Source organism: Nuphar pumila, chromosome 3, assembly GCF_984573655.1.
Source record: "Nuphar pumila chromosome 3, dmNupPumi1.hap1.1, whole genome shotgun sequence".
Classification (NCBI taxonomy): domain Eukaryota; kingdom Viridiplantae; phylum Streptophyta; class Magnoliopsida; order Nymphaeales; family Nymphaeaceae; genus Nuphar; species Nuphar pumila.
Genome location: NC_143251.1, coordinates 14,351,876 through 14,373,387, shown reverse-complemented (window position 1 = coordinate 14,373,387; position 21,512 = coordinate 14,351,876). Strand labels below are relative to the sequence as shown.

The 21,512-nt window shown below is 36.8% G+C and overlaps 1 protein-coding gene across 10 annotated transcripts in view; it reads right to left on the bottom strand.

The window, feature by feature from the left end:
* Positions 1-2,342: 2,342 nt before the first annotated feature.
* Positions 2,343-21,512, bottom strand: part of LOC149842066 (ubiquitin-like domain-containing protein CIP73) — a 33,004-nt gene continuing 13,834 nt past the window's right edge. For 2 of the 10 annotated variants that reach the window (XM_089998868.1, XM_089998870.1), the window contains exons 4-15: positions 11,473-11,594; positions 11,257-11,328; positions 10,916-11,077; positions 10,664-10,733; positions 10,393-10,571; positions 6,048-6,212; positions 5,885-5,956; positions 5,662-5,794; positions 5,131-5,592; positions 3,252-3,736; positions 2,933-3,036; positions 2,343-2,841 (exon numbers count right to left, since the gene is read on the bottom strand). In XM_089998868.1, coding sequence (XP_089854994.1) covers positions 2,832-2,841; positions 2,933-3,036; positions 3,252-3,736; positions 5,131-5,592; positions 5,662-5,794; positions 5,885-5,956; positions 6,048-6,212; positions 10,393-10,571; positions 10,664-10,733; positions 10,916-11,077; positions 11,257-11,328; positions 11,473-11,594 — 2,036 coding nt within the window. In that variant the 3' untranslated portion in view covers positions 2,343-2,831. Of the gene's footprint in view, positions 2,842-2,932; positions 3,037-3,251; positions 3,737-5,120; positions 5,593-5,661; positions 5,795-5,884; positions 5,957-6,047; positions 6,213-10,392; positions 10,572-10,663; positions 10,734-10,915; positions 11,078-11,256; positions 11,329-11,472; positions 11,595-21,512 lie in introns of those variants that run through there. The other 8 variants (XM_089998872.1, XM_089998874.1, XR_016430753.1 and 5 more) reach the window with 7 other exon arrangements.

The following is a 21,512-nucleotide window of genomic DNA, read 5'->3' as shown; positions in this document are numbered from 1 at the left end:
TTGTGTATGTGAATGCATGTCTGCATGCCTGCCTGCACACGTGCAGGGAGGATGTGCATGTGCATGTGTGCATGCATGCTTACAAGTATGGGTTGGGACAAATACAAGTATTGTGTGTATGGATTTCTCAAACAAAATTGATTTGTGAGATCATGCCTCATCATTAATCACATTCTGGAAATAAAATGTTTTCCATCAAGTCATGCAACACATTGGGACAAAAAAGTCTCAGCAAAGTCAACCCTTGCCACTGTTTAATGGCAGTTCTAGCCCTCTACATTCGGTTAATCTATTACTTTTGCATTTAATAGCTTTCTTAGAAGAAGTCCAACCTCCACAAAAGAAAATGTTGTTAGGTGGCATAGATTTTTTGAAGTAATTTTGCTGAAGCATGTGCATTGTGTCAACTCCTATAAGATCCCAACCACCGCCAGTATTGTGATGAGAATATTGAAGCTCAAATCATTCTCATAGACTGTTCCGTGGTGAAGATCTACATCAATATGGCAATTGTAGCTCACATTTGTTTCGATACTTCCAGTTACATTTAATGGTTCAGTGCTTTGCACCTGGACCCGTATCTAACCTGGGTGTCACGGCCTGGAACATAAACTTTTTAGTAAATTGGAATTTGCACCACTTAGGTTGGTTTTATTGGTACCCACTTGGAATTGGATTTACTTGTAAGGATTGAAACTTGTTAAATTGTAGTTCAAAATTTTTTGACACATTCAATGTAGTTCACTCTGTCACTAAAACAACCATTTTATTTTTCTGAATTCTTGTTTTGAATGTCTTAGCAGCTGATTGTGGCTGCTATTTGCTGGCCAAGTCTTTTTCATGCTCAAAAGTTTAAGTATTCTATTCAGGTACTCCAGCAATGGAGCTATCCATGCGTGTTGTATTGATAATACTCAATAAGCTTCCCTTGCACATGATTATACCACAAAATGCAGAAGAATTGGCATGCATGGTTTGGACATTTATGATTTGTTCAAGATGTAATATTGATGTCGTTGTTGATATGTCCTATATTTTCCACATAAAAAAAAACTTGCGTACTTTTATCTTTAAAAATATGCCACGTAATGCAGGAATGGGGCACAATGGGAATATGCTTGGTATGACATGACAATTCTCAAAAACTAGGAAATGGGGACATGGCCGTACACGCATGCATACTTGTATGTATGTGTGTATAACAACAAATAAACTGGTTTGACTGCATCCATGAAGTTTCCTGGGGTGTCCAAGTGTCATGTTTTATCTACACGAGGTGTGTATGGCACATGCTATTGAAATGTTCATGCGACATAGCTTTAAAGAGTTACGTATTTTTGACAGAGATTGGGTATTAAATGTCTATGAATTCCTTTAATATTCTCCATTCTCTGGAAAATTCTTTCTTTTCCTGCAGATTTGTTGATCAATTTAACTAATTTTTCAGGTGGCAGCAGTGGCTAGACAGTTTGCCTTGTTGCATTCTGCTCTCAAGTTTGAAGCACTACACATACTCAGCTATCTTGTCTTTTCATCATGTGGTACTCACAGTTGCCCTGTTATGACCTGAAGATAATGCTCCAGTAGTTGTAATAGCTTTGTGTGATTGTTACCATTCTGATCCTAGTGACTGACTAGGGTTTAACCCTACTCTAATATTATGAGTCATAGTGTGACTCCATTTTATGTTGCAATATTGTGACAGAATGATGTTATCATGCAAATGCCATTCAATTGTAGTTTTTAATGAGTTGAGATACGCTTGTTGGTGTTTTCTGACATTAAATCCATCAATCAGTCATTTCTTTCCTGTCATTTTTGTGCATTTAGTTGCCCCAATGTATTTTGATAACTGGAAGTTGTCAGAGTTGATTGACAATAGGTTCGGGCATTTTGACAATTCTTTTGGGTGTATTTGTAATATCAATCACATGCTACTTGAGATTGGGGGCAGCTAAATGAAAATTCCAGAGCGGCAGTCTATATGTAAAGTACCCTTTATTAGTTCCTATGTAAGAATAATCATATCCAGATTCATAGGGAATCCAAACTATCAATATGAAGATCCATATTTGGAAGTCATAAAGATATATGCCTGCCCTTTCGAGTGTCCATATCCATAAAAAATTAAACACTGCACATAACCAAAATAAGGGCGTGTAGTGAGTCCAATCACAACTCGAGAACTAATTTTAAAAAAATAACTAAGAGGCCTTTAGGTTGGTAGCTTCCATAGCAAAACCTGGACATCTCTAAATGCTGCAACAATACTATTGAAAACTTGAATTCCAGGGTAAACGATACTCCATACATGCATGCGCACAAGCTCATTACTTTAACAATTTAAACAACGCAGGGTAGCTCTCTGCAGTCTATTAGAAATCAAAGATAGAATCATCTATCATGCAGAAAATGTAGCAGCATCAAAACTAACGGGAGGAGCATTAAGCAGTTTATCAATCCCGTGTAAGCTTCAACTTGCTAAAATTTACAGCGAATAAAAAGAATCATTAAAAAAGAAAAATGAAGAAAAAAGGAAAAAAAATTGCCTTTATATTTTAACTCTTGATGCTTCATATAACTGAAGAATCCAGCATCACAGGGGTTTCTATCTCTCACGTTCTTTAGGAAGTCCGCAGAAGAATGGCCAATGAAGTATGCTCGTCACTTTACATGAATCAAACAATAAGGAAAAGAATAACCTGTCACCTAACACACATTTTGACCGCCTGAATACTTGGCTGGTGGCATCTTCAAACATGCATTGAATACAATGATCCATTTAGCCATCTATAGCACGCACACAAACTTGTTACCACATACCCTTCAACCTAATCACCCCTGTCTCTCAAAAACAGTGCACGAACTCCACATTACAACATAATATAAGCCAAATAAACAAAAAATCTAAGTGAGGGGTCATGTTAAGTACCTTTGACGCTTAGAATCAGGGGAGCTAGAATCAGGATCATCTCTATCCTGCGAGTTACTAACCACACCTTCACATGATCTCTTCCTTTCGCCCTGTACAAGTTCCTTAAATATAGAACATCAGAAAACATGTCATGAAAAAAAAATGAATATGCCTGAACCTGAGCGACCTGCAATGCATTCTGCAGGGTTAGTTCAGACATGAACCAGTTGGATCCAGAAACCCTTTCTGGATAAACAAAGGACTGGATCCACCTGGGGAAGTTACAGTTCCACCTGTAGACAAACTGATAAACAAAGAAAAATGCAATACTCCTTACATGTGGCAGCAATGGATCGGATCCCGAAGATTCATGTTGCACATTTTCAGATAAAGAATTGGCCTGCATATCAACAGAAACACTCGCACTTGCTGGTGTCTCCTGAGAACCACCTGAAACTTGTGGAGCGGTGCTTGCCTCCTGCGCCAGGCGCTGATGTACAAACGGAATCACCTGATGCAATACTTGAGACAAAAAGGTTCCCGGATCAAGAGGGATCCCTGATGCTTCACCTGTTTGCTCATTTCTTGGGCCTGTTTCCTGCTGCCCAACACTCAAACCCGGAATGCCGATGGCACTATGCATTTGGTCCCTGGAGAATATGGTATGGAGGAACTGACCAAATCTGCTACCTGCCTGTGACATGTATCCCTGTTGACTGTCACCTGAGGTAACATTAGCTCGAGCTTGAGCATCACCAGGGGTCATGGTAGGACCTGTTGCCAATGGTTCCTGAGGGATATGATTCGACATGGAAACCGAACCTGAAGGATCAATAAGCAATTGCAAAAAGGAGAAATCAATGACAATAAGAGGAATCGCAGAACAAAAACATATCGAGACCTGACAACCAGAAGCCACATTGAAGTAAAAGTGCTAGAAATGATTAAGAGCCACACTGATCGTTGAGATAGAGGTCACCTCATCTATGTACTAGCAAGAAATTATCCATTGAATCACCATATACTCATTTATGTACTGACGTTGTTGAATATATATATATAATGTGCACAGGTTATTTCAGGTGATGAAAAAATTGATGGTTGTATATGCAGCAATTTTTCCTGACTCGAAAAACCATATTTTCATTAAAAAAAATAATCCAAAGGTGGATTCCCACTTAATTGACCATGCTGAACGCACCTACGAGTTTAGATCGAGTCGAAACAACTTGCATCGTGAGATTCCAACTAGATTGTACCTACAATCGACTATATATATATGTTGATAATACTTAATTCTGAAATCTATACATTTATAGGATGCACACCTTTCACTTTTTTTTTTCCAATATGCGAGCTGGCGAATAACACCCATGGTATTCAAACCCGAGAGCCCATCGTTATGATAGTCCATCTAATCATCCAGCTATCTCATTCGACTACACACATTTCACTTGCACATATGCAATAAGATTAAGATGAACATACAACTGTTGCTTTAAAATAAAGTCTAATATTGACTATTGAGATCATTGTCTTACAAATTTACATACAGCATAGAGCATTCATCTGTTTGTTATAAGTGTACGATTAACAGATCCATTAAAACTAAAAAGCAGAAAAGAAAGTGTGTACTACAGGAAAGCGTGCTCCCAATCACTCGCGCTCAAGACATGAATCATGTTCTTGATTTTAGGGAATATGTACCTAAGGCTGAAAATGTGACCCTAATATAAAAATCTGGTATCCTTCGACGTCTCAAAAAACATAGTTTTAGTGTTTCACTAGGCATCCACTTCCCTACAAGAGTAAACAAGCCTTCCACTTATGATTTAAGGTATGTAAATCCTAAGTGATACTTCATACTGGTGTTCTTATAAGCCAACTCATGACATCACAACTAAATGCACTCTTTTTTCAAATCAATTCTATGTTGCCCAATTTAATTATACATCTTAGATGCAAAATACAAAATATTTTCCTAAATTGCAGGTATGTATGTGTGTGTCCATGCACTACAAGGCCACCAACCACCAACAATCCCACAGATGCACAATAGTGAACAGGGCGTTGGAATTATGGAGACATCTTCATACAGGTTTCAAGCACTATATTCAATGATCAAACAGAGAATGGAAGTAGAAATGAACAACCTAACATTAGTACATAGAGTGAAGATCATCAAAACCAAGTTAGATATGAATACCAGGAATTACCTCCCTGATGTTGAGCTGCTGCACCATTAGAACAGAGATTGGCAGAATTATTCTCATACACAGAAGGATCATGGGCTGACTCTAAGTTTTGTGATTGTGTGGAAGGTTGAGCACTTTCAGTGTTTCTGTGATGATCACCAGAATGTATAGGCCCGCTTGCATCGTTCAAATTGCTAGGATCTAAGTTCTGAACCCTTGCAAGAAGTGGGTAGAATACACCAAGTGCACCACCATTAGATGCATCAGATACTGGACGAGTGACTGCAGCAGGGACAGCAGCAACTACTGCTCTAACAGGCACCACACGAACTCTACCCGATTCTGCAGCAAAGGATGGAAGCCCTGAAACAGACGGGGTGTTATGCACAGAATTTCCTGCACCAGTTGATCTTGCTTGATCTTCCAGCCCAACTTGTTGATTTCCAGCAGCATGTTCACCTCGGTCGGCACTGCTGCTTGATCCTGACAGTTCAAACTGTTAAGACCAAACAAGAAAAACACACAAACATGATTTCTAGAGTAGAATAATACCTGTGTGTATCCTTATATCAATATTTCGAGGAACCAAACCAGCACCAAGTGCCCCACTCGCCAAAGCATGACCTGGATGCATGATTCCCATGGGGGTGGTTCCAAAACCACTTCCAGGAACAGAAGGAAGACTCTGCACAATAAACAAAGTGAAACTTCAACATACAAATTCCAGGCACAGGCAGAGAAAATGGGGAATGTGGAGGTGCAAAATGAAAGGAACCTGGACCATCATAGGATTTGGACCAGTTGTAGATATGAAAACTGGTGGTCCCGCATTTACTACTGCTTCAGACTGTTAAATAAGAATAATAGTCTCAGCTAGAAGCACTGGTAATCTACTGATCACAAAGCATAATCACAAATGAAGAAGAAAGAGGCTCTACTGCTGCCTGTCCCATGCGTAGTGTCATTGTTGCACGTCCAAGTTCAAGTAATAAAGCCCCTGAATTTTGCAATAAAACTCCTGTACGCATTGCACTGGATTGAAGGGCCATGCGTGCCATGGGATTGGTCAAACTGGCCTCCTCTTGTAACTGTCTTGCAAGTTGCTGTGGAAAGAAAACAATAATAATGTTTAAATAGTAGATCATGACTTCCATAATCATAATGGATCCATACCATTATGTGCTTACAGTACTTTTTTTTTATATAAAAACGGAAACCAACCTTTGTTTCTTACACCAAAATGCATGGCCACTAGATGCGAATAAACATCACATCTAGATTTTCCTATCTATGAACTGAAACCGAGATGCCAAGAAAGGACTCTCTCTTGCTGATGGAGAGAACAGAGTTGCTGTTTGTACTATCTAGTGTATTGTGTCCCTAGAGTTCGGAAAATGTCTATTCCAGCCCTCCAACTCTAACCAAATTTAACACAAATTAAGAACAACATTTGTTATTTGTTTCATAATCATGGTATAAACTCATGAGTCATACTATGAAACTTTGGGAGAGGGTGATTGAGTATAGGTTGAGGAAGGTTGTCATGATATCGGAGAATCAATTTGGTTTTATGCCTAGAAGATCAACTATGGAAGCTATACATCTTCTTAGATAACTTATTGAGAGATATAGAGAGAGGAACAAAGATTTGCATATGGTTTTTATTGATTTGGAGAAGGCATACGATAGAGTACCTAGGGATGTTCTCTGGTGGACAATGATGAAAAAAGGTGTTTCTCTCAAGTGCATTAGTATAATTAAATATATGTACGAAGGAGTAGTAACCAATGTCTGCACTTGTGGAGGGGTGACAACCAATTTTCCTATATCGGTTGGGTTACATCAAGGATTTGCATTAAGCCTTTAACTATTTGCTATAGTGATGGATGCGTTTACGAGATCAATTCAAGAAAATGTTCCATGGTGTATGTTGTTTGCTGATGATATTGCTTTGATTGATGAGTCTAGAGCTGGGGTTAATGCTAAGTTAGAATTATGGAGACAGGCATTGGAAGCAAGAGGTTTTAAGTTGAGTAAGAGTAAGACAAAATATATAGAATGTCGGTTTAGTAAGCAACGAAGTAGTGATGGAAGTGTAGTGAAGCTTGATGAGCAAGAAATGCCGATGGATGACTGTTTCAAATATTTGGGATCTATCATTCAAAAGTATGGAGAAATTGATGGAGATGTAAATCATAGGATAAAGGTTGGGTGGAAGAAATGGAAAAGTGCAACTGGAGTGTTGTGCGATCTTAGAATGCTATTGCGATTGAAGGGAAAGTTTTGTAGGACGACAATTAGGCCCGCTTTACTATACGGTACAGAATGTTGGGCTGCCAAGAGACATCATATTCAAAAAATGAGTGTAGCGGAGATGCGTATGCTTAGATGGATATGTGGAAATACAATAAAAGATAAGATTCAAAATGAGGAGATACGTAAGAAGGTAAGCGTTGCATCCATTGAAAATAAGATGAGAGAGAATCGTTTACGGTGGTTTGGACATATTCGACGAAGGCCTAATGATGCTCCAGTTAGAAGGATGGAGAAATGGGAAAATATATTAGTTAAAAGAGGTCGGGGTAGGCCTAAGAAGACTTGGATGGAGATGATAGGAAAGGATATGAATGCTTTGAACCTCACCAAGGACATGGCATTGGATAGAAATGATTGCAGGAGAAGGATTCATGTGGAAGACCCAGAATGATTTTCTTTTTTGGGATGAAGGCATAGTTGTTGTTGTTGTATTTGTTATTTGTTTCATACTCAGGTGACTCCTTCAGAGTTGTAACAATAGAACTATTAACATTATTGGACCATGTTTATCTTCAGAAGATTAAGAGTATGACTTCCCTGTGTTGCATAAAATTTCATCAGCCAAGTTTGTGAAGAAAAGAGCAAATTGAGAAAAGCATTCTGATCATCATCACATGCTTAATCAGATGGTGCAAAACAATATGTTATTTTTTGTTACAATTTCGCATCAGCCACATTTAAACCCTGCAAGTGTCTGATTGTGTATACTTCTGAAGTTCATTAGAGTTACAGAGATTTCTTGGCCTTTTAGAGTTCGCCTTCTGATATACACTAAACCATGTTAATCAACATAGTTCCGACATGAACGCTGAAGCTTGCAGCATCAAACAACTCCCAGATTACAGCCATGTAAAAGACAATCTTCCCTTTAGCAAAGCCATTTTTTATTCTTCCAAAAAAGAAAAGACAATAGTGATAGGTTTGAATGCTATAATTAAGGGTTCATATGGCACATTCCAACAAGGCAAATTAACATAGAACATCAGCAGAATTCCTCCATTGCTTTTGTCCAAAAAAAAACCTGTAAAACATATGCAAGTGACTAGACATCTTTCTCCTGGCATGTCCATGTTCAATACATAGCACGTCCACAATCATGAAAAATATGAATATAAAATCATTAACTAAATTATCACAATTCAATTAGTAAGATGCTATCATTTATTATTGTCAATAGTGTTTGAAGGAAATGTTTTAAGTTAATATTCTTTAGACTTCAAAATGCCAAAAGTTCCCAGAAACAATAAACGTTTCAAAACTTGAGCACATGACCACACCTGACATAACCCTCTTCGCCCATTGAGAGTATGCAGTAGCCGCTCTAATATTTATAGCAGGAAAGTGTCATCAAACTTGGGAAACATGCTAAGCCATTAAGCTTTTGAACCAACAGCCAGTTTAAGCTGAACGGCAATAAATGCATTCCATTTCCCTTCTTTTTAAATGAGATCTAATGATATTCTTTTTCTAATATATTCAATCATTTTAGAACTGTAACCTGGGGTACTATAGTTTTGAAGTGTGAGAGGAAGTAGAAAGAAAGATAAATAAGAATCGAACCTGTGATAGTCAGGCATATTTCATCAGCAAGGGGGTGTGATCTTGATAAAAATCCTTCTGTTTAGCCAATTGAACTACGCTGTATGACTCTTCTTGTTCCCCCACATGCAATCCGAATGACTCAACAAAGAAAAAAGGGGCAGAAAGGGTTGGGGGTGCCCTTTTCAGTGAAAAGAGCGGAAATGGAAACACACTGCAAACTGGAATATAGTTAGCGTACCCCGCAAACAAGGGAGGCTCTTGGAATAGAACAGTATAATCATTCATTGAGCATTTGTTGCAGAATGGTGGTGCTTTTTCACTCCCACTTCTTAAGGTAAAATATATTGATAGAGATTTACTTTGGCAATGGAAAGAACTTACCAGTAATAAGAAAGAATATAAGACATGGAAAGGGTGGATGGTCATCCTAGATATATTCTTAGATAGCACAAAACTAAACATTAGGAATGGATGAAATACTGAATATTTGAAGGATCTACGAGCCTTGTAGACTAACCAGTAATGGACATTTGTCCAACTCTCATAGCGTGCCTGATTGCTGAAACACAAACTTATGACCTCACCTCTCAATCACAAATTATTGATTGATAACAAGTTGCTGTCATCCAGAAGATGAAGCACTCAAATTTTGGGCAAATGATTTCAAGCATTGACAATATGATTCTTGCTCCTTACAGATGCAATATCACAGGTTAGAAGGACCAAGATGATCAATTCACAGCAAAATCTTGAAAAACCTTGATCGGCAAGCCCTCATTGTCATATTTTCTCAGAAAGGTTACTTAGGAAGTGGACCCTTTCTCCAAAAACCCTGATTTAACAGAAATTTTCCATGAACAATTAACAATTGACAACATTGAATGACAAGCTAAAACGTAGCCCATCTTTCTTGATATGCTCAGAAAACAAGTCAGTAATACCTTTTTTTTTTCTTATTACTTTTTCTCCAAGAATCATTCAAATGGTGTGCCTAAAACAAAAAGGCTTAACACCAAGAATTAATTCTTGTAGAGAGATTATTCCTAAAAAAGGACACAAATTACAGAAAGAAGTGGAACTTGACTCGTGGTGGCCTTTGGCTACTTGGTGGCATGGTTACTCATCTGCAAATTCAAGCAGGAAGTCAATCTTAAGCGACGTCCATGTGGCCTTGAAGAGGCCTCTTTCCAAATGGTCCTTGGCAGGTGGGGATGACATTCTCCTAACGTTTACTGACTTGCTCTTATTACTCCTCTTTAAATTTGTGGTGACACCTTTCCATAACACTAGTTTTTTTTAATTGATGAAACTCGCTTTTTTGACATTTAAAGAAAATATCTCAAAAAGAAAAAAAACTAGAGTGTGATCAATTACTAGAAACTAAGGAATTAAATCAAAAGAAAAAGGATAATATATATCACTTACGGATAAACAATCCCCAACTTGTTGAACGAGAAACTGTCTTGTTGATAGCGCAACTTCAGCCAACGTGGCTGGTGTCGGGAGACCACCTTGTGCTAAACCAGCATGCGATGTACTATCAGGGTTGTGCAATTCAGAATTGTTGACATCACCAACTGCCACATTGTTGTCATGTTCCCGGCCTGCAGACAAGACTATGCTTCAATCTTCTCAATTTCAGATGCATTATCATAGCTTCACTGATTGCTAAGTCCATGAAAAAAAAATCACTGACCACTGACGCTAAACTCTTGTCTCATGCTGCGCAGATACTGAGTAATGGTCGTTAAAGAATCAGGAATAACCTGTAAATTTCATGTAAAGAAAAAAGGCACATAAATTTTCATTCAGGAAGAACAAATGCAATATTGCAATAAACAACCAGGAAGGCAGAAAGATGTATTTACAGTTCCAGAATATAGCTTATAGACATGGTGCAACATGTCGGCTTAGCATAATTATGAGATATAGATATCATGCGACTTACCGGGGGCAGCAAAGGCCCAAAAGAAATAGACGTAGGAAATCGGAAAGCACCATGCAGGGAATCAGACTGACTCATAGAAACTGTTTGGTCAGCTTGGATTGGAGGTGAGTCTGACACAACAGTAGCACCAAACATTCTTTCATGTCTTTCAGGGCCAGTGACCTGCAATGAGTCAATGACACAATTAAAGGACACTAAGTAAACAACTACAGTCTGGACTCTAGAAAAGAGTTCAAGTCATAAAAGTTTGTATGACTTCATATTCAGAAGTTGCAGAACGTCAATAGTCAACAAACTCATCTAAAGTTCATAAAACCCAAAAGGTATTTAAAGTAGATTACCCTAACATTGTTCTCTTCATTTCTTGTTCCACTGTTAACAATTCCAACAGAAGTGAGAACAGCTGAAAGAATCTGCACTCATAAAGAATAAGACATGCAAAGAATAAAGAATTCACTACGATAGAATCAAACAATAAATAGTAAAGTAAATTTAGTTGCCCATATTTTTCCCCATATTTTAAATAAAGATGGAAAATCATATGCCTTGAAACTTACCCGACTGACATCTGACATTGCTGCACCTCCTCGATCAGAAATGTTAAAGGTCCCAAGCACTACACTACTACCTGCTACACCACTGCCTCGACTGCGGTTGGAGCTTGCTGTTGGATCAGCCACTACAGACAATCAGACAAAATAATCAAGAGTTTCTGGTCAAGAGTTGGAACTAATTATTTAACTGAATGGTGATATAAGTAAAGACTAACAAAAAAAACAAAAAGTTTTCATGTGCTACTGCTACACCACAAGGAAAAGCTCCTTAAACTGACTGAACACCTTATTGACCACAAACAGTTATACAAGACAATGCGCACACACACAAAAGGACATCAAACAGCTGAAACGTGAGTGGCTGGATGTAAAAGGGTGAGGCCAATCTATAATATTTCCTACCTAGCTCCAGTCATGGATAATGGATCGTTGCAACCAGTGTGAAAAATATCAGCATTTTTTTTAAACCACAAAAAAAGTTCGGAAAAAGGGTTAGATGTTTAAAATGCCTAAATCTCACACCTTTTAGAAAATATCATGATATTATTGTTTTTTACTTAAAACATGATATTTTATAAGAAAAAAATGCAAAATATGTTAAAATATACATATTCTTATATGTATATATATATACATATAAGAATATGTGTATATACTTCACTGTATGGGTATTTCGGTCTTTTTACTCCATGGGCATCAGCCCACTTTATTTTATTTTTTACATTGTATTTTTGCACTTTATTTTGTTTTTGTTTTGACCTTTTTCTTTTTTGTTTTTTTTTCACTTTTTGTGATAGGGACAGCTCTTGGAGCTGCCCCAACGGTCACAAATGTGACTGTTGGGTGTAGCCCCCATGTGACTCCTCTTGTATTATAAATATGCCTTCTTAGGCATTGTAAACTTAACTCATTCTTGAGTGCTTCTATGAAATATCAAATTTGTTAGACCCTTGTATGGGTGGTTTGGTGATTCAATCAAGTAGAAGAAACCGTGATCTAGAATGTATAGTGGATTTTATCCATCTCATTACATGGTATCAGAGCTTTGGTGTTCCAAAGGGAATTTGGTAGAAAAAAGATCGTGATCAAGAGGAGGACCATGGACTTGGCAAAATACATTCAAATTCTGATTGGTGCATCGGGAAGCGAACCGTCTCCAAAAGTCTTTTATTGTATTCTCTCTCATTCTTTTCCCTTTCCATTCTCCTTTTTTCTTTTCCTCTTTCTCTTGTCATAAATGGAGAATGAGAGGGAAGTGATAGTTTCCATTCCCGTACGCCTAAATGACACATGTGGGCATCAATAATAAAACATAAAATTTGGGAAAAGGGGCTTTGGGGGTTGGTTGATGGCACCGAAAAGGAGCCTAAACTCATCCTTACAAAAATTGAGAATGGAAAGGAGATTGCTCTTCAAGGAGAAGAAATGACCAAGGTCGTTTCCGAATATGAAAAAAAGACCAAGGTCGTTTCCGAATATGAAAAAAAATGGAAGGAATGGAGAATGAGTCATTTCAAAATTATTGGATGGCTCATCAATAGTGCAGACATCCACAAGTGCTCTAACTTGACGAAATTTGACTTCGCTAGTGACACATGAAAATACCTTAAAGACATGTATAGTCTTAAGGATATTGTGCATATATGTAACATCCAAAATAAAGTGAGGATCATGACTAAAGGGGAGATGAGCATAAGAGAATATTATAATGCACACTTTCTTCTTTTGGACGAATTGGCTCTTCTTGAGCCAAAGTGGCATTGTCCACAAGATGTTGAGCTTCGTGAAAATCAAATCAAAGCGGAGCATTTCTATCAATTCATAAATGAGCTTAGTTCCAAATTTGAAGGGACTAAATCCGCTCTTCTTCATAGAGGAGGAGTCCCTTTCATAGTTGAAACAGTTGAAGAATTAACCATGGAAGAGAATAAATTGAAGAGGTCGCCCACTTCTAAGGATGAAGAATCCGTGTTTGTCATGTCAAAGCCTGAAGATCATACCAAGAGTTATAAACCACCTCATTTTGTAAGAAATGAGAATGACAGAAACCCCCAACAACTATGAAAAGAGGGGTGATCATGATTCTAAAAAAAGCGAAAAAATTATTTGCTATCATTGCTATGAGCCAGAACACATCAAATCTTTTTGTCCCAAAAGAAAAAAGGGGGATTATAAAGAAGACAAAAGAGTGACTTCGGTTGAAAGAAGTGAAGTGGACGACTCTAAATGCATTGATTCCCTCTCTTTGGCTCAACTAATGGAGGCATTGCAACCCATACTTAAAACTCAAGCGTCTTCTGATTCGGGAGCGGCTATATCTACAAGCGACAACAATGGTAAGACTTCTTGGATCTTAGACTCTGGTGCATCTTTTCATATGACTCCTAATGAATCCATATTAACTTAATGCAAGTTTAAATTCAAATGATTTTTGTGTCTCAACCGCCAATGACACATCTTTAAAAATCAAAAGTCTTGGTATTTATCAAAAACACATATCTTTCATATACCAAATATTAGATTAGTACCAAAACTAAATTTAAATCTTTTATCGGTCTCTCAAATTGTGGACTATGGTTGTAAAATAGTTTTTTCATCTAATGATTGTCTAATACAGGATCTCCAGTCTGAGAAGTCAATTAGGTGAGACCATAGAAGAGGAGATCTTTATGTCATGGACAATCTCGAATTACCAAAACAAATTTCTTGTAATTTTGTGGAAAATAAAGATATAAAAATTTGGCATAAAAAACTATGACATCCTAGTGTGACCAAATTACAATTGTTTTCATTTTTTTCAAATTGTAAAGAAAAAAATTATGTATGTGAAGATTGCGTTCTTGGCAAAATGAAGTCTCTACCTTTTGAAAAAAGACACCTTATAACTAAGAATCCATTTGAATTAGTGCATTCGGATGTATGGAGACTCGCACCGATCATATCCAAAGGAGGTGTTTCCTATTATGTTGTGTTTGTAGACGATTATAGTAGATAATCTTGACGCACCGGTCATATCCAAAGGAGGCGTTTCCTATTATGTTGTGTTTGTAGACAATTATAGTAGATAATCTTGGATATTCTTTTTAAAACACAAATCCGAAGTATTTGAGTATTTTAAAAAAATCATAGCTATATAAAAAATCAATTCAAAACCAATATTCAAATCTTTAGAACTGATTCCGATGGAGAATTAGAAAATTATATTGGTTTAAATGAGATTATACATCAAAAATAATGTCCATACACCCCTCAACAAAATGGACTTGCTGAAAGAAAGCATAGACATATTATTGAGACCACTAGAACACTTCTAGTGTTTAGAAATATTCCAAAAGTTTTTTTGGGCCAAAGCCGCCCTTACAACAGTCTATTTGATAAATAAAATGCCTTCAAAAAATATTGAAAATATTTCTCATATTGAAAAACTTTGTAAAACATCTTCCGATTATAAAAGGTTGAGGGTCTTTGGGTGCAAATGCTTTGTTCTTACCAACAAAAATGATAATCTCTCTCCTAAAGCCATTCTTTGTGTGTTTTTGGGCTATGTCGAAAACCAAAAAGGTTTATAGGTGTTATGACATTGAAAGAGACAAATTGTATATTTCTCAAAATGTAACATTTCTTGAAAATGAAAATGGTTTTAGCAAAGAAAATATCCAAGAGAGTAGTGATTATTCGTTCCTCTTTGACATAGTTAATGATAAGTGTGAAAATTCTCATGAGAGCCAAGACATACACGAGGTAAATGAGAATGCGAGTAGGAGTCTTGAAAGTGAAGACCTATCTCACAATAATTTACAAACTTATGCTCGACGTACTGAAGATCACCCACTATGTGCTTTAGAAAGATACTCTCAAAGTCAAGAAGTCTTCCAACCTTAGAAAATCCATAAGAATTTCAAAAGCACCTAGTAGATTTGTATCATATGATTCCTTTGAACCAATGTATAGATCTTGTCTAATGGCTATTCACTCGTATCATGAACCTCAATCATATCATGAAGTTAAACATCGTCAAGAATGGGTCAAGGCCATGAACTATGAGTTAGAAGCATTAGAAAGAACAAAAACTTGGGAGATCCAAACATTACCTAAAGAAAGAAAAACTATAAGATGTAGATGGGTGTACAAGGTAAATACCAAACACGATGAAACATTAGAAAGATATAAAGCTAGGTTAGTGGTCAAGGGATACACTCAAGAATATGTGATAGACTATGATGAGACGTTTGCCCCAATCGCTCACATGACTACTGTTAGAACTCTCATTGTTATAGCATCGATTAGAAAATGACCTATATTTCAAATGGATATTAAAAATGCATTTTTAAATGGTAACTTGGATGATGAAGTGTACATGGATCCACCACTTGGCCTGATTTTAACACATGTGAAAACTCTCCGATTACGTAAGACCCTGTGTGCCTTAAAACAAGCTCCAAAAGCTTGGTATGATAGGTTCAGTGAGGTGATGACATGACTTCATTTTAAATCTTGTTTTACTGATACCGTATTGTTTGTTAAGTCTTCTGATGCAGGGATGGTGATTCTACTACTATACGTAGATGATATGATAATCACAAGAAATGATAAGCAGAGAGTTGAGCATATCAAAGATGTGCTTAAAGCTAACTTTGATATAACAGATCTTGTTTTTTTACGATATTTTTTTGGAATAGAAGTTACTTACTCACATCGTGGTTATTTTTTGTCACAGACTAAATATGCAGCTGAGATCATTGAAAGATCAAGACTCTCGGATGAAAAATTGATCGATACTCCGAAAGTCATAAATGCCAAAATGAAGATAGATGATTGAGAGCCTTTGCAAGATCCAACGCCCTATACAGACAAATGATTGGGGCTTTGTCTTATCTTTCTATCACCCATCCTGATATATCTCATGTTATTCATTCTGCTAGTCAATTTCAGCATGCTCCCACTACAGTGCATATGAGCGTTATGATGAGAATTGTTAGATATATTAAAAAGTCTATTAACCTTAGTTTTTTATCATCATCCTCCCTAGAAGTCATTGCGTATTATTATTCTAATTGGGGAGGAGATGTTAATGATAGATGCTCAACCACTGGTTTATTTATATTTGTAGGTGACTCTCATTTCATGGTGATGCAAAAAGCAGCAAAAAGTGTCTTTCTCCGCCATTGAAGTCGAGTATCGTGCCATGGCGACCACCACTTCTGAGTTAGTATGGTTGAGACAACTTCTTGAAGACTTGGGGGTTCATACTGCAAAACCATCAAAATTGTGTTGTAACAACAAGAGCGTTGTATATATTGCAAGCAATCGTACATTTCATGAGGATGAAACACATTGAGATGGATTGCCACTACGTTTGTGAAGAATTTCTACGGAAGACTATCACATTGCCTTATATTCCATCAGAGTATCAACTCGCGGATTTTTTCACCAAAGCGCTACTGTCACCCAGATTTCACTTCCTACTTGGCAAACTCTCGGTTGTTGTACCATGAGTTTGAGGGGGAGTGTTAAAATATACATATTCTTATATGTATATATATATATACATATACATATAAGAATATATATATATATATTTCACTGTAAACCGAAATACCCATCAAGGGTATTTCGGTCTTTTTACTCCATAGGCGTCAACCCACTTTATTTTATTTTTTACATTGTATTTTTGCACTTTATTTTGTTTTTCTTTTGACCTTTTTATTTTTTGTTTTTTTTTTCACTTTTTGTGAGCTCTATATACCGGTTGGGTGCAGCCCCAACAGCCATATGAGGCTGCCCCCCCCCCGTGATTCCTCTTGTATTATAAATATGCCTTCTTAGGCATTGTAAACTTAACTCATTCTTGAGTGCTTCTATGAAATATCAAATTTGTTAGACCCTTGTGTGGGTGGTTTGGTGATTCAATCAAGTATTCTACTTGATTGAAACTGTGATCTTTCATGTATAGTGGATTTTATCCATCTCATTACAAGATATCGGGTCAAATTCTCAGGTTTTCAAATTTGGCAGTTTAAGTCATTAAAAGTTTTTAATCATCACATGTTTCAAAATGTGTGCACCCCATGCACTGTCCTTAATTACACATGGTTTCCTATTTTTTATTTAATTCTTTCCAAAAGAGTATGGATTTGGTTGCCCTTTTAGTGTTGCGATGTTTTGGAAAGGCACCTCTACCTTTAATTTCACCACAATTTTCAAGTTTGTATCTTGGGAAAAAGAAACCAGGTTGAACTTGACTTAACTATTCTTATGCAGGTCCCACCAGAAACAGTGGAGCTCATGCACTAGGTTTAAATCTGAACAGAATCATATCGAATGTTAAGTAATAGTAGTATGAAAATCCAAATATGATGAGTATATCAATATTGATTAGATCTGAGATCTGTTATTGAATTGCTCATTCAATAAGCACGTTCAATATTATGACTTGAGGACTCGAACCTCCACACTCTTTAGCACGAGATTTTTTGTCTCGTGTGTCTACCATTTCACTTATGTGTTATATCCAGATCTGACCTGATTATCTAATTGGATTTGAAAATTTATACCAAACCCAACTAATTAGTTTTGGGTCTTTTATCAAAAAAAAAAGTATGGGTTTGGATTGGTTTGATCCGTAGCATTTACATTCTTAGTTGAATGTATGCTTATTATGTGGAAAAAGATTTTATAAGTTTTTGCATGTCAAAATTTAATTGTGTAAATACAGTATTTTTACTATTGCTTTTATTTTTATTCATTTTTTAATTTGGATAATTTACAAAAACATACCCAGTTTATTTTTATAATTCAAATGCATACTTACGTTTATGTTTAATTATTCGAATGCATATCTAGGGTAACTACTCTCCTTTTAACCATAGATAGTAATCGGTAAATTTTAAAAATACCAATTTTACCCTCATTAAATATTTTTACTGTCCCATTTTAATGTCATCTCCATATCTCTCTCTCGCTCTGCATTTGTTTAGAAAACTTCCACCAATCTGTAGTCTTGCTTGATTGATCAAAATCACCATTCTGGATGAGTTCTCGTGAGTGGATTTTAACACAAACACCATTTTCAAGTGGGTAATTGCCCAGCCTGTAAAAAGAGGTTTCCTCCTTTTTTCAGCCACTTTCAATTAGATCTGATGCCCCTCTGCACCACAAAACCATAGGAAGAATAACTAATTCAAGAAGTGTCATGGAGGTTTGAAGAGTCCCCACTATGGCCATGGCCTTCCATATCTTCCATGAACTTGACTCATGCATGCATGAATGGAAAAGATGGGGAAACATGGTATTCTAGAAGTGTGAAAATGAAAAAATGAAAGTAGATTGAAAAAAGAAGAAAACTGGGAAGAGTAAAGCCAATTTTCACTACTAAGGGCAAAATGGACATTAGAAATGAGAATGTGAACTGTCAACCTTGGAAACTAATCACAGGTATGGTTTTGGTTAACCACCAAAAAATGAAGGATGTAATTGAATTCACAATGTTTTGGGGTATGATAAAGGAATTATCAAAAAAAACTGGGTATGTTTTTATAAATATCCCTTTCAATTTTTGCCGAGATTTTGCCATTAAAACCCCAAGGAAAATAAAATTTTTGAAATCTCACGAAAAATTTATGGCCAATAAATTGCCATTTTTAAACTTTTGACACTGCTTGCAACCAACTAGTCAATTCTTCCAAAAACAACTTTAGAGGGCATATCTCTTCCTCCCACTTTGTAAGCATAAGAGCTCTTATTTCCATGCCCTAATATCTCTCAATCTTCTTCCAAGTATCATTACTCCTAATTTGGTCTAGTTTCCTCATAATTCAAAAGAAGACAAAATAACCGCACTGCTCTTCTTGAAAATACCCTAAATCCTTCAACCTGCAATCACCATTCTTCGAATGGGAATTGCCTAATTTTGGTGAACCTGGTATGGTCATATTCCCCACTCAGTAGTAATGGGGATACCTTATATGGTACAAATGAGAACCAATCCTTCAACATCCTGATGAACTTCAACAAGGTCACGGGAAAAAAATGGCATCTGTCAATTTCCAAAGTAACCTCTTGTTCAGTAAGGTGGAGATGTTGCTGGTTAAAGGAAGATCCCACAAGGCACATCTACTGACTAGGTTCTTGAAATCTTGGGTTTACAACCTATAACTGCTAAGAATGGGCTGATTGTACCATTGTATCAGGCACAAGGGCAAAAGAGCACTTCACGTTATAGTAAGGCTCACCTTTGACTATTCTATTGATGCAAAGGGTATTTATGCAATTCACAACACAAGATAACCATTTTGGCCATAACAAGGAGTTAATGCTAAACCGGGTATTGTTTGTCTGGATCTTAAACCGTTCAAGTTTTAACTGCTTTGATTAGATCTAGTCAAGGCTGTCAAGCCATAAACTATGCCACAAAGGTACATGTGTAGACACAGGGTACAACACGTGTATGAATGGTACAGAATGAAATTTCCAGAAGGAATATGGGAAATTAGGTTGAGTCAAGCCATAAACTATGTTACATAGACACAGGTGCAGATAGGGGGTAGAACTCGTGTATGAACAGTACAATATGAAATCTTTAGAAAAAGCAAGTATGGGGTACGGCCACAAACATACATGCTTGCATCTTACAAAATCATCTATATATGACTAAGACCAGAGTTGCCAGAAGCTTTTTAGATAAGTGGGAAGCCCGCTTCCCGGAAACTGGCTTCAAAAGCGCGATACTCCAAGCTTCCGAAACTTGATGAGAATCTCGATTCTCCCACGCTTCTCCTATGTTTTCCACACGCTTAATCTATTCTTCTTATATGTTTTCTCTCTACTTTTCATGTTTTTTATGTGTTTCCCTTCATGCTTCTCACTCACTTCCATGTGCTTTCTCTAAATTGGCGTCATCATTTTTAGATTTTGTTAAAAATTTAATTCTTACGCTAAAAAATCATGAAATTTAAGAATAATCACTTTTATTTTTGTTTTTATTTGCATTCCATTTTGATTTTCATTCAATTCTTATATTGTTTTTTTTTATTCCTTACTTCCCGCTTCCTATACATTTTAAAATGCATCGCTTCTCGCTTCCACTTCCCGTATCGTTTCCCGCTTCCGCTTCCTAGTCTGGCAACCTTGAATAAGACTACCAATGATGAACTAAAAATCTAAAACATGTCAAATATATACAGATAACTAACAATTAATAATCAACAAATATAAAGTTAATTGGACACTTTTGATCTTTCATGTTGACCAGAAGCTGAGCAGATCATAAAATGGGTCGGTTCAAAGCCCAAAACTCAATTGGCCCATACACAAAAGTACCCAGTACCAGTAACCATGTTGACACAGTAATGGCACAGTAATGACACATGGATGTGGGCTTGCTGGAAGTACTCATGTCCCGCAGCCTATGTCACACGGACTCGGCTAAGGAGGTGCCGCACCCGAGTCGACACGTCCCGACACGGGTGCGGACTCGGGTGCGGCTTCGGACTCGGCCCGGACTCGGTCAACACCGAGTCGGGCTCGGTCAACGAGTCCAGGCCGAGTCCGTCTACATTTTGGACTCGGTCAACTTTGACCGAGTCCAAAAATGTCCCTAAAAAATCAAATTTTTATATTTTTTATTTAAAAAAAAAATATATAAAAAGAGGCACAGACTGTGACTGTGCTGCAGTCACAGACTGTGACTGTGCACAGTCGCAGACTGTGCACAGTCGCACAGTCTGTGACTGTGCCTGTGCACAGTCACACTGTGGCATTTTAAAAATAAAATAAAATAAATACATTTTGTGCATCCATGCGACTATTGAAGAAATCCAATACCTAAAGAAAAGAATGTTTTAGTTAATAAAAAGGCTTCCATCTCCATGATATTTTAAACTAGAAATTATTTAACACACTTAGTAAATTTTGAGAAGATGAATCACAAAAATCTCACATAACAGGAAAAGTCAATACCGTATAAATGTTTTCAACAAGCTCAATAAAATTATAAATATATATATATATATTTTTTTTTTGCCGAGTCCCCGTGTCCAAAAATT